The 14,118-nt window shown below is 40.1% G+C and overlaps 1 protein-coding gene across 3 annotated transcripts in view; it reads left to right on the plus strand.

Moving 5' to 3' along the window:
* The window catches only part of PRMT3 (protein arginine methyltransferase 3), a 126,703-nt gene that overhangs the window by 13,398 nt on the left and 99,187 nt on the right, over nucleotides 1-14,118 (plus strand). For all 3 annotated transcript variants that reach the window (XM_053272709.1, XM_053272725.1, XM_053272717.1), the window contains exon 8: nucleotides 2,762-2,827. In XM_053272709.1, the coding sequence (XP_053128684.1) occupies nucleotides 2,762-2,827 (66 nt within the window). The remainder of the gene's footprint in view (nucleotides 1-2,761; nucleotides 2,828-14,118) is intronic.

Raw genomic sequence — 14,118 nt, forward strand, 5'->3', positions numbered from 1 at the left:
TAAACAAGATCCATCCTGATTGCAACATCTGTTCATGCAGTTGGTGACCAGTGGTCCCTCTAATTTTTTTCCATCTCTATGCGAAATGAGTTTTGTTCTGGGCAGCAGTATCAAGGCAGTGTGTGCACACGTGGGGCCTTCCTGATTCAACCTGAGTGGGATCTAAAATAAACTGAGCAGACCTCCAAAAACCTGTGAGCATGTGCACATGCATCCACCTTAGAGGGAACAATGTTGGTGACAAGCAGAGACAATAAACCATGGTGGATGGAGGTGACAAAAAACAGTGGCTTTGGCTAAGCTTAGGTGGCAGGAGCAAAGAGGCTCTTGAAATCTCAATGCTTCTGCTGTGTAGGATGCATGTTATTTAGAACTCAAATACAAGGTCTGAAGCTGCAGTAAAGTTTTGGTGTATCCCTATTTGCTAATAATTCCAGGAAACTTGTGACACCAAAATCTGACACTTTAATTGCCCATCAGAAAAACGATTATTTTAATTGTGGGCTCTGCCCCCTTCTTGAAAGCAGCCCTTTGTGCTTTAGAACTACTTCTGGAGTGAATCTGTATATCAGTTGGTGACACACACATTTTTCTTTGGCACTATTCTAAAGCCATAGGGCTGATCTTGTGAACACTATAAATTGCTGCCAAAGCTCTAAAATGGATCTAAGGGGACAATTCTCTTACAAATTTCAGTTGGGCTAAGCCAGTGCTAGTCAGCAAGTCATCCCCTAATAATGCGGGCAGGGAGATAGATGTAAAACATTCCAGTTTAAAATAACACAACACTTCCCTGTAACATACAGTAAATATCGACTTACCCTTTAAGCATTTTTTTTTAAATGCCCCCACTTTGTGTTATACATGAATACCCTGGTATGTGTGCCGTTCTTATGCTGTTGTTTTCTGCAGCATTTTGCTTGATTTGTTTTTCCTGTTGTGGCCAAATTAAAAGGCTTTTATTATTATATCCAAAGTATAAATACAAATTATAACATACATTACAAATTTATAGTTTTTATAATGTATAACTGGTATTGTATCTCTGTGCTGTGATAATACCTAAGCAGTTGAAAAATGTAGATAGAGTGAGAAAATAAAATAATGGAACACCCCAAAATAAATGTCTGGAGGTTTCCTGCCCAGCCATGCGTGTAGTGAGGACAGCCATTGGAAATCTATTGATTAAGTTTAGGCAGCAGGAATAGTGAGGGTAAATGTCTGAAAGCTTTCAGGTTGACTGCTTTTGTCACTGATAAAGAGCCTTTTGATCTTAAGTAGTTGCAGCTAATCTAGTGTCAAAGTAGTGAACGCTAAAATATTAGTGGTTTGTTAGATTCTTATAGCTAAATGGCATTTTAAGAAATCCAAATGAGTGACTTGGACTTGGAATCTAAGCACTTTCATTCTCACAAGGAGGGGGTCTTTAGTTCTAGTTGACTTCCCCACTCTGCTGTCCATTGCCTACTCCCTCCATCCCCCTCCCCCATGAAATGCTGCTCCTGAGGATTGGAGAATCCTTGGAACAGCACCGGATTTGGTAGCAAATTGGCAAGAAAATGGCTTCTTTGAGAAAAAGCACTTCTTGTTAGTGGAGTGTAACCTTAAGATCTACACTTTAAACTTTTGGAATTCTACAGTAAAAATACTGATATTAATTTTTATTATGCTGAAATTTCAGTTGAATAGGGCACTAGTTTCTTTTTTTCTCTAGCTTGATTTTTTAAATTTGTGCACATACATCTAAGTTCTGGAATGTTGGTTACTGCAGAGAATTGTCCTTTTATCCTTTTAGTCTTGCATCTAGTGGTGCAGTGTCCAAATCTGTATGCAAGCAGCAGTTCTTTCTGGGTTTTTTTTAAAGCATTCTCTTTGTACTTTCGACTATTTTTTGACCGCAGTCATAAGGAACTAAAAATAAAATAGCAACTAATCTCTCCCTTGCTGTGCTGATTGGTTCTCTGGCCATTTGCAGGGATAATAAAGCATTTGGCTTTCTGACAGTTTATCTCCCAGCTACGCATATTAAAGGCATGATGTTAGTTGGTTGCTAAAATGAGCTAAGCAACCAGCTCACGTATTCAGGTGCAGAAGCTGGAAAACCACCAGCATCTCTCTAGTCATGCTGACTAAGCATTCAGGACTTTTTCTAAACTTGATGTATTGTAGTGTGGCTTACATAGTTCCTGTGATTCACCTGACTTTGCACCTTTCTAGGTTTATATGTTAGCTGTAGAGAAGGCTGTTTTTAGGAGAGGAACAGCTTGCTTTGCTAACTAGACCTTATCCATAGTCTTATTTAAAAATAGGCGCATTTAAAAATAGTCTTATTTAAAAATAGGTGGATATTACCTTTATCTGGTAATATGCCATATAGTTGTTCACATCCTAGATGATGAGCTAAGAATTGGTGGCCTCTACTGATTTTGCAGTGTTTTAATGTAGTATTTGGAAAATGTGTATAAAACCAGACATAACTATTCTGCAAAACAAAAAGGACTAATATTTTCTCTTGGTACATTAGATTGTCAGTATTTTATTTGTATCAGGTAATTTTGTCAGTATTGCCTAACAGACTGTATAGGAAAGATAACTGGCTGCTTTCTAAACATAATCTGAACTCTGAACAATCTCCATTCTTGAAAAATCCAAAAGTTATTCTTTTAGAGATGGGGTGAATAGTATTTGAAAGGTGATTAAAAACACTTAATATCCATGTCATTGCAGAATAAATGTCAAAATATGCTTTTGTTTTTAATAGGACAAAGTACGCACGGAAAGCTATTGTGACTTTATATATCAAAACCCCCACATCTTTAAAGATAAGGTAAGTCAGCCAGCTTTAAAACTGTTAATATTCTTGCAATAAAAGTGACTCTCCTAGGAAATAGAAGCTGTCCTGGATTGGATTCTTTCTAGAATTGGGGCAATGATGCTTTGACATGACTTTGATTTAATATATTTGGGTCACATTACATGAAGAGCATTATTCAACTGCTGGAGGGTGCAGAACACTGATAACAGAAATGCTGATCAGCATTGTCATTGTTCAGTGTGTGGTCTTGAGCATTCATTAATTATGATGACATGGTTTTGTTACATTTCCTTGTCTGCTGTTTTTAACTGGCGTCTGAAATAGGCGTGCACGCACACACACACTTATTTGCAGTAATTCAAGTGAATTTTTAACCTGCATTTCACATGATAAAAGCATCATGGTGATCCCTGGGAAAAGGATTCACATTTCATTGTTTTGTTTGACTGATACCCATATAAATTAGGCCCTCTTGGGCAGTTTATAAAACTCATTGTTAATGAAATCTGTCTTTTCTGAGAATTGTAGTCTGTTCTTATATGAACAAACTGTAGAAAAAGAATAAGCGCTTGGAAAGGGAGAAAGACGTGAATGTGACAAATTCTGTTCTGTCTGCTCTTCGATATGCATATAGAATAGGATGTACATAGGGCTCTGAGCTCTTCCCCTCCTCTCTCTCATATCGCTACACTAGGAGCATTGGAACCTGCCATATACTAAGTCAGACCATAGGCCCATATAGCTCAGTATTGTCTACACAGATTGGCAGCAGCTTCTCCAAGGTTGCAGGCAGAAATCTCTCTCAGCCCTATCTTGGAGATGCCAGGGAAGGAACTTGGAACCTAGATGCTCTTCCCAGAGCAGCCCCATCCCCTAGGGGAATATCTTACAGTGCTCATACTTCTAGTCTCCCTTTCATATGTAACAAGGGCAGACCCTGCTCAGCTAAGGGGACAAGTCATGCGTGCTACCACAAGGCTAGATCTCTTCCACTGTGATGTTGCTAATCATTGCTTTCAGTGGGAAGTTGTCTAAACTTTCATAGAGAGATCCAGTAGCCCTCCTTCTCCATAGCATGTAATGTGCTATATTAAATGTAGCTAATGTACCACACTTTTATTATATAAGGCAATTTCTTACTTAAGAAATCCCAAGCTGTTTACTTCTGCACTAGTGTTGACTGAATTCTGTTACAGTTACTGGGCTGTATTCTAAGGCAGTGTTCTGCAAACTGAGGTGAGGGGAGGAATTCCTCTCCCTGCACTTCCTTCTGCAACTTCCTGCACTCCTCCATCTGGTCCTGGAAGGCTGGGGGACCCCTCAGAACAAGTTGGCATACAGCAATGGAAGGGGGCGGGTTTCAGCAGGAAGTTCGGGATCAGGAAAAATCACCTCCTTGAACAAATTGAGCAACTTTGGGTATCTTAACTTGGTAGAATTACTAAAGAATGTATATGTGATCCTGGATGCAAAGTTTCTGCCCGTTTCCTCATATTATTTGTAAATCTAATGTTACAATGTATGGGGCTATACTCTTCTGTCTTGTTAAGGGATATTTGGAAAAGGCTTACCTGTACGTAGGTGCAGGTGTGATACAATGGAGGAGATAGGCTTTCAATGCAGAACAAAAGTATACAACCTGATTAGAGAATTGACAAAATGAATCCTTTATATGGGTAATTTGGTAGAGCAGACTCACTTGTGAGAAACGTTAGTTCAGAAAAACAAAATAGTACATTCAAACAGTGCAACTGAAATGAGTGAATTTTGCGGGGTGCAGCTCCTACAGAGTGTCCTTTTTTGTAAACTAGCTGCTTAGGTGGCAGTGCTATGCTGGGGTGATCCCTGAGGTAGGAGGCGAGTTAAAAGAGAGAAAAGAGAGAAATGGGCGAAAAATCTCTGTCCTAAAGTGGGCAGTTGTGGGAGGGGACTATATCTATGTTTCTTGCAGCTTGCCTAGGCTGGAATGATGAAGTTGGAGATTCATGTGGCAAGGGGAACTCCAGGCAAATAGGTTGGAATCCTATAGGTTGGAATTGGAGAACAAGACACCCAAAAGTAGTGATTTCATTTCAGAGATTCTCAGGCTTAGGAATCTCTAGAACTCATTCATAGAGTGCACACTTTATCCAGGCTTTCCTTTGGGTGGGTGGTCTAAGTGAGTAGAGTAGCCTTGATCCCTGGGTACAGCGATGTGTCTTCTTGTTGTTGTTTTTAACATTTTATATCCCGCTCTTCCTCCCAGGAGCCCAGAGCGGTGTACTATATACTTAAGTTTCTCCTCACAACAACCCTGTGAAGTAGGCTAGGCTGAGAGAGAAGTGACTGGCCCAGAGTGAGTACTGTTCTTGTGGGTGGAACTGTCCAAAGTACTAATTCTAAGAGGGGTTTTTAATAGCCTAAAGACAAAGTATTTGGGGGCAAAGCTTGAGAGTACCTTTTTTGGTGCTGTGATTGAGCTATCTGTTTCTGGGAAATTCAGTTGGGCTGAATTGACTAAGTGTAGAGATCACTTTGGGGTGTCAGAATTGCCCTTCGAGGTTCTAATCTTTGGACTATTTAATAAGTGGTGGGAAATTGTTTTTGTGTTTGAGGGAGAGAATTGCTCTGTTGAGGAATTAATAATTTGTTTATGGTTTTAATTTCCTGGGGAAGGTTTCTTAGCATATGCATACCAAGCTTAGTTACTATTGTTCCAGTGTCTTCCCCAGTCATTGATTTACTCAAAGACCTGTTTGACCCTTTTGTTATTGGTATCTAGTATATGAGAGGGGCACTAATGCCAAACCTTCTCTCTTTTGCATTGCAAAATGCCCGTTTCTGGTTGGTAATGCCAGTATGGACCTGAAAGGTCATACTGCCTGGGAGACCAATAAGCATATAGTCCTGGGCTTAAAGGGGAGTTACTCCTAGCACTCATATTCTCTTTTCATGTTTTCTCTTTTTTAAAATCACCACTGATTTTATCAAATCAGTTTCTCTGGCTTTCTGCTGAAGTGCCATCTGTCACAATGGAAAGGCTGAATTACTTAAATCTCTTTAAATTCAACCAGGCATATTCTTGATGATGATGATTGTTTTGTTCATTTTGATAACATCTTGTTATGCAATGAGAAGCAAAGAGGTGATTGGCTTATTTTTCTTTTTAAAATGTACTTTTTATTTATGAAAAACAAGTATCAAAACTCTGCTGCACACTATGTTTGTTTGTTTGTTTGTTAAAACTTTCTTATATACCACCTCATCCAAAGACACTCCTCTCTTGTAGGTTTACTCAGTCTACAATCTTTTGTAAGTTTACTCAGAAGTAAATCCCACACTTCCCATGTAGTAATTCTCATTGAGATTTACTTCATGGGAAGTGTGGGATTCAATGGGACTTATTCTCAAGTTAGTATGCATAGGATTGTAACTTTTTGTTCTGAAGTCAAAACCTCTGACCTTTCTTCTTGGAATACCTTAAAATGCCAGTTTCCCTCTAATAGATTAAGCAAGTTTTCTTTGTTCTTTTTCTCTTTAACTTAACCAGAGCTGTTGTCCAGTGTGCTGTCCCTTTATTTATAAACCATTTTTTAACCAGTTGGCTCTCATTGTTGCATACAAATATTAGATTAAAACAGGCAACAAAAAATATAATAGACAAATATTAAACAATACCACTAGCAGTTCATAGGAATTGAAGAAACAGGAGCAAATCAACAGCAAAAAACAAAAACCACCAAGTGGAGAGGGAGAGAGTATGACAATAGCTAACAAACATGAAGAAGAGCCATTGAAAGAAGATGAACTTCATGAAATATCTGATAGTCAGTAAGAGAGAGAGAACATTCTTAAAATTTTTGTTCCATATTGTAGACTTTTGGACAGGTGTTTGACAAGTTCATCTCTTGCTTTAATGAGCCTGAGCTATTAAGGTTCTGTTCTTGTATTATTATAACTTGGTTTGTGTTTCTCTGACACAGAATAGCTAAAAGCAGGGTTGTTTTCCTAACTCTTGGCTGGAGTCAACCTATCTTTTCTATTGTTGCAGTTCTTTTGATGAGTTGAGTAGGTGGGTAACGCTCTGATACAACTTAGACCAGAAGATTCCAGCTACATGAAAAGCTTGCAGCAATTCTAAATGTAGCTTTCTGGCAGCTGATCTCACATAATATACTCTGACGAGAGAGTGACTGTTGTTGAGCATGTAGTGCCAACTGTGCTCAAAACAAGATATCCTGTACATAAACCTTTGTCTGTATATGCTTGTCAGTATAGACAATGTGGAACACAAAAATGTTGAAAAATGTATAAGATGGCTTCAAATACAAATGATTAAAAAGTGACTCGCATACCACACTGCATCCTGCTGATGGAAGAGTGAAGTGCTTACACTCCTTCCGCCCTTTTCCAAGACCCGTGGATGTTGCTTGTAACCGTGCAGAACCTCTTTGACTCTTAAGGATTACATCATTGCTGTGGGATCCTTCTCCCCTTATTTCTTATGGGGGGAGCATCCTACAGTGCAGCTGTGATTCTTAAGAGCCACGGAAACTCTGCACAGTTGCAAGCAGCATCCATGGGGTTTGGAGAAGAACTGAAGGGGGGTACACAACTCCTTGGGGATGCAGTGCGACATGTAAGCCCTTGTTTTTATGGCTTTCTTTAAGAACCATAAAGAAAAAACCTTTTATCTACTATTTACACTGTAAATTCTAAAATGTGCCAAATAAAAATAGTCTATAGTTGAATAGTGTGTGTGCATAAGTTATAAAATAAACTGTATTTATATTTTTAAGAGGATCACTGCCAGTCCAGAATGCAAGTCCTGACTCACTAAGTCGTGCCTTAGTGGGTACAGCTGCTTCCATCAAGTTCATTGACTGCTTCCACAGCTGTCTTCCAGCAGTGAAGATGTCTTGTAGAATAAATTCTTAAGTATATTTCTGGTTAATTGTATACATTTTTGTGGGGAAATTAGTACTTTAAACTACTAGCTCTGGATAATAGCTGCAGAGGTGTATTGACCAATTTCAGATTTGACCCTCCTGACTTTCCCTTTCAGCTTCCTTTTTAACAGTCCCTTCCTTCTTTAAAAGAAAGGTTTCCTCTTCTGACTTCTTTGGCAATCTTGCATAGAAGCTGAATTGGATCACACTATGATAACTGTTCCACAATGATTCCACAACTCTTGACATCTCATACCAGGTCCTGGGCACCACTCAGGATTAAGCCCAGGTCGCCTTCTCTCTGGTTTGTTCCATTACCAACTGTTCTAATGCACAGTTGTTTAGCATGTCTGGAAATTTGGCCTCTCTGTCATTACCTGAATGTGAATTTTCCCAGTCTCTGTGTGGGTGATTGAAGTCACTCATTATTACAGCTCTGTCTCTCTCTTTGATGCCTCCCTGATTTGCTTCTCCAACTCCAAGTCACTCTCAGAGCTTTTATCCAGAGGATGATAGCATGTCCCTAGTAACACATTTCCTTTTAGTCCTCATATTTTCACCCATAATGATTCTGTGGGGGACTTAGGTTTTCTAGCTTGTTAGATTCTAATCCTTCTTTAATATAAAGTGGTACTGCACTCCCAATCATCCCTTCCCTTTCTGTAGAGTTTGTATCCACAAATAACAGTGTCTCACTGGTTCTTAACGTTCCACCAGGATTCTGTTATGTCCACTATATCTATGTTTTCATTAGCAACCAAGCACTCTAGCTCGTCCATCTTGTCTTGGTATCTAGAGAACAATATGCAGAGTCTCTTACCTGGCATTGGCATGTGCTGTCTCCTTTTCTGTTTGACCTTTTTGTTTCCATCTGCTCTATTCCTGGTTCTACTCTTACCTTCTGGTTTGTCCTTCTGTAATCTGTCGGATTTGTGCCGAGTCTTCCTCCACTTAGCAATAGCAATAGCACTTACATTTATATACCGCTTTATAGCCGGAGCTCTCTAAGCGGTTTACAATGATTTAGCATATTGCCCCCAACATTCTGGGTACTCATTTTACCGACCTCGGAAGGATGGAAGGCTGAGTCAACATTGAGCCCCTAGTCAGGATCGAACTTGTAACCTTCTGGTTACAGGGTGGCAGTTTTACCACTGCGCCACCAGGCGCCACTTGTGCTCTAGTCCACCTCACTGCTTAAACTCCCATAGTTCTTCTGAATACTACAAGGCTGATTTTGAAGCGGGTTGGAGAGGATGCTTAGGAGCAATTCTGTCAACTCCTCTAGTGAGTTCATTATTCCATGTTTGCAGCAGACCATCAACAGAATCACTTGCAGAGCCAACGCTAACCCCTTCCAAGACTTCTTGGAATCCTTGGATCTAATAACCTTCTTTGGTGGACCAACCTAATAGGTCCTTCACCCCTGGGTTGTGGTTGCAAGTCTTGTCTTAACCAGATGGTGGTCCCTCTATGACGATGAGGGAGATGACAGGATTTGCCACTCACGGAACACCACCCTGATCAGAGCACAAACCAAATTGAGTGTGTGACCAGCATCCTGAGTCAGTCCAGAGAACACCTGGGATAGTTCCATAGTCATGGCCGCTATGAACTCCTGAGCTGCTCCTGACAACCCGGTCCCAAAATGAACATTGAAGTCCCCCACCAACAACAATCTGGGCAACTCCAGTGCTAACTCTGCAACCAGATCTGTCAGCTCAGTTAGGGATCTATTGGGCAGTGGGGTGATCGGTACAGAATATGCCATGAAGCAATTTTATGCCATAGTGCAAGATTATTTCCTGGGGCAGAAACTGGCTTGAAACATATTATTTTGAAGCATGTGATCAAGTGCTGGTGAAGCCATTGCATCTCACAGGGCTGCAACAAAGGCCAAAAGAAAAAACCTCCATCACTAATATCCTCCCCTCCCAAACTCATTAGACATTCAGAAGCAGGCAAGTAAAAACATTTGGAGGCTAGTAACTTTTGTAGGCTTTGTTATAATACTGAACTGATGTACACAGCAATGGATTATGCATGCCTACTAATCTAACATATGGACAACACCAACTGACAGTGCTTACCATTTGAGCACTGCGAATGTGGTTGCCGGCTTAATGTTGGGAACAGTGTGTACAGTCCTGTGTTCCAGATTTAGAAGCACCTTCTGAGGATCTGTGCATTCAATACTCTTTTGCTAAAGCAGCCCAAATATGTCTTGTTCTTCTCAAGGTTAAAACTGGTTAAATTTTTAGAAATAATCCACAATAGCCAGTTTCAGTTTTGTTTCTTGAAATTCATTTCCACATTTAATAATATTCATATGCGGTTAATTTTGCAATTTGCATGTATCTTCATTAAAACATGTAGAATTTCAGTAATTGCTAGAGAGGCATTTACTCTTGTTTTGAAAATAAGCTAACAGCCTAGTTGGTTTTAAATTTCTATATCCTCTTCTATTTCATATAAGAATTATTTTTAAAAGAATCTACATCAAATATTCTTGGAATGAAATATATTTTGAAAGATTTCTGTGTTGCTTACTAGCACAGAAATGGAATATATTTGTTTATATAAAGCTTTGTCATAGTGGCTGTCAAAGACACAACTTATGAATGAGGATGGGATAAGATTCATTTGGGGATCTGGGACTTATGGCCTGTTTCTCGAAAAGTTAACAATTGTGCAGTTTCCCTTCTTTATGTCTCCTGTTAAAATTTAAATATTCTTAGAGAAAATGTGGTGCTGTGATATAATGAAATAGCACATCCTCTTAACTAATTGGTGATATACAAACAGGAGGAGGAAAAATTTAAAACACTATGCACATCTCTCTTATAGTCTACAGTCTTATCAGTTTTAATGTGTTCCTTATTTGATATTGAGCAAGAGGTCAACAGCACACAGTAGCTGTTTTGTTCTTCCACATGGCTGTGCGACAGCAATTTGGTACCCTCCCACCTCAGTTTTTTCTGATAAGTTTCAATGAAATTGTACAAGTGCAACTCGATATTAAAGCTCAAGAAAAAGTAATGGAATGGGAGCCAAATGAAGTTGTTTGGCTGTTCCTTCCCGCTGATAAATTGAACTCCTGGCATTGATGTTTCTCTTCTGTATCAAGCATGTTCTCTTTTGCCTTTTCCATCAGTGCTTGAGCACAAGAGAGGCAATCCTGTTTCCATTTGCTTTTTATAAACAATAAAAAGTACAAATGCTCAGCAGTGACTTGCCCACTGTCATTAGATAGACAGGGCACATTGCCCTGTTCGTTGAGATTTTTGATACTTTGCCAAGCAAAAGCTGGGAACACTGGTTGTCATACTGACTAAATTACTCAACAGAAGTCCTATTGAAATTAAGTAGTCCTTTAGAATCCTGAGCAGTGTTCCCTCTAACTGGGATTCCCAGATGTTGTTGACTACAACTCCCAGAATCCCCAAGCAAAAGTCATTGCAGCTGGGGATTCTTGGAGTTGTAATCAACATCTGGTTGATTCCTGTTAGAGGGAACACTGGTCCTGAGTTGTACTGTTGAGTAATGTAGCCTGGATGTTAGCCACTGATCTCTCTGCCAAGATCATGTTCACATTCTGTCACTATCTTACAGAAATGATCATTAACTCTGACTTGTTTCAGGGTAGCTTTTCTTTCACAAATGTGAGGTAAAATGTTTAGGGATTTCATGAAGTTAATAGGAGAAAATTGAAGGTAATTTTGGACCTGTCAACTAGCATCTCCCTTCATTCTCCCAGAAGTCAGTCTTCCTCTTGCTCTTTTGTCAGCCTGAACTGACAGGTGGTCAGGTAGAATGGGATGTTTTGTATTCTGCATGATGATGTTTCCGGTTGGGAGTGTCATTCTTATGTTATAGTACTGGATACTGAAGCACATGCTGGAGACTGACAAAATGTCGCTGGAGGACAATCTGTAAAACATCAGGCATCCTGGGAAAGCCCCAAACCATCAGCTTATAAGAAATCAAATGGCTACCATCTAGAAACTATATTTTTATAGTGGAGTGAGTAAAGAATAACTCAATATGTTTTCAGAATTATAAAATAGCCAGGACACGGAAGAGCAGTCTAGTTATAATACCTAACCTTAATAGGCACTAGAAGACTTTTAATTGGTTATGTATTAAATCTAAACTTACAAGCATATGTTGTAAACAAGTTACCTCTTTACGCCTAACCCAAGTGATCTTTCTCTGTGATTTTTTTTTAAACATTCTCATTACAGCTTTTCTGAGTCAAGTCTTCATCCCCCTCCCCACTTTTCATACAATTGTACTCTTGAGAGATGGTCTGATAGCCACATAAGAACAGCCCTGCTGGATCAGGCCCAAGGCCCATCTAGTCCAGCATCCTGTTTCGCACAGTGGCCCACCAGATGCTGCTGGAAGCCACAGGCAGGAGTTGAGGGCGTGCCCTCTCTCCTGCCATTGCTCCCCTGCAACTGGTACTCAGAGGCACACCCTTGAGGCTGGAGGTGGCCCACAGCCCTCTTAGTAGCCATTGATAGACCTCTCCTCCATGAAGTCATCCAAACCCCTCTTAAAGCCATCCAGGTTGTTGGCTGTTACCACATCCTGTGGCAGAGAGTTCCACAAGTGGATCACGCGTTGTGTGAAAAAGTACTTCCGTTTGTTGGTCCTAGACCTCCTGGCAATCAATTTCATGGAGTGACCCCTGGTTTTAGTGTTGTGTGAGAGGGAAAAGAATCTCTCTCTCTCCACTTTCTCCACGCCATGCATGATTTTATAGACCTCTATCATAAACTAAAAAGCCCCAGGTGTTGTAGTCTTGCCTCGTAAGAAAGGTGCTCTAGGCCCCTGATCATCTTGGTTGCCCTCTTCTCTACCTTCTCCAGTTCAACAATGTCCTTTTTAAGATGTGGTGACCAGAATTGTACGCAGTACTCCAAGTGTGGTCGCACCATAGTTTTGTATAATGGCATTATAATGTTAGCCATTTTATTTTCAATCCCCTTTCTAATGATCCCTAGCATGGAATTGGTCTTTTTCACAGCTGCCGCACATTGAGTCGACACTTTCAACGAGCTGTCAACCACAACCCCAAGATCCCTTTCCTGGTCCGTCACCAACAGCTCGGATCCCATCAGCATATACTTGAATTTGGGGTTTTTCGTCCCAATGTGCATCACTTTACACTTGCTAACATTGAACCGCATTTACCATTTTGTCGCCCACTCCCCCAGTTTGGAGAGATCCTTTTGGAGCTGCTCACAATCTGTTTTGGATTTCACTACCCGGAAGAGTTTGGTATCATATGCAAATTTGGCCACATTGCTGCTTACCCCTGCTTCTAGATCATTTATGAATAAATTAAAAAGCACCGGTCCCAGTACAGATCCCTGGGGTACCCCACTTCTTACTTCCCTCCATTGTGAAAACTCTCCATTTATACCTACCTTCTGTTTTCTGTCTTTCAACCAGTTAGCAATCCACACATGTACTTGTCCCTTTATTCCATGACAGCTAAGTTTCCTTAGGAGTCTTTGAGGAACTTTGTCAAAAGCTTTTTGGAAGTCCAGGTAGACTATGTCAACTGGATCACCTTTATCCACATACTTGTTGACACTCTCAAAGAAGTCCAAAAGGTTGGTGAGGCAAGATTTACCTTTGCCTCAAAGGTGGACCTTTTAAAAAAACCAAAACTGAATGGCAATACAGTATGTTCAAGATTTTCAGTAGAGCTTTCAGAGAATTGCAAAATGTTTTAGGAGTTGTATACAGCATATAAAGAAAATACTTTCTCTCCACCTTACAACTAATTTGTCAAATTTCTCATTATTTCTACTGGACAAGTTAATCTTACGATCTGTGAGATCTTGTTGCTTGCTGATGACAAACTGTTGTTGGACCAGGGGACCCAGCATGGGCTGCTTGAGCCAGAGGCGGAGCTGCTGTGATCATTTGGGAGCACAGTGACAGCCTCTGATCAAGAGGAAGAGGTAGTTCCCTGCTGCCACTAGAAGCCGACGGGTGGCGGGTTATCTCGTCGGAACCATGACAATATGATTTATATTCCCCACTGTTACATCACATCTGGCACTATATTACCACTATGTTATGTTAATCTGGTTCAAGACTGTAAAAGGATTTACTTACTTAGAGTCTTTGTCTTTTATAGCTTGCCTGATCCTATTTGTCAACTATACTGGCATCCCTCTTGGACTTGGGTGCACATTCTAGGTTACTTTTATTATTGTATTATTAAATTCCATAGTTTATCATTGCTCAGTTTACCCAGTTAAAGATTGGAGGCTGATATTCTCTTCATCCTTCCAGCAATGGGAGGAGGGCTGCAGGAGCTTATTAGAAGAATAAGCCTTACTGAAGTAGAAGTAA

Source organism: Hemicordylus capensis, chromosome 1 (genome assembly GCF_027244095.1).
Source record: "Hemicordylus capensis ecotype Gifberg chromosome 1, rHemCap1.1.pri, whole genome shotgun sequence".
Lineage (NCBI taxonomy): Eukaryota > Metazoa > Chordata > Lepidosauria > Squamata > Cordylidae > Hemicordylus > Hemicordylus capensis.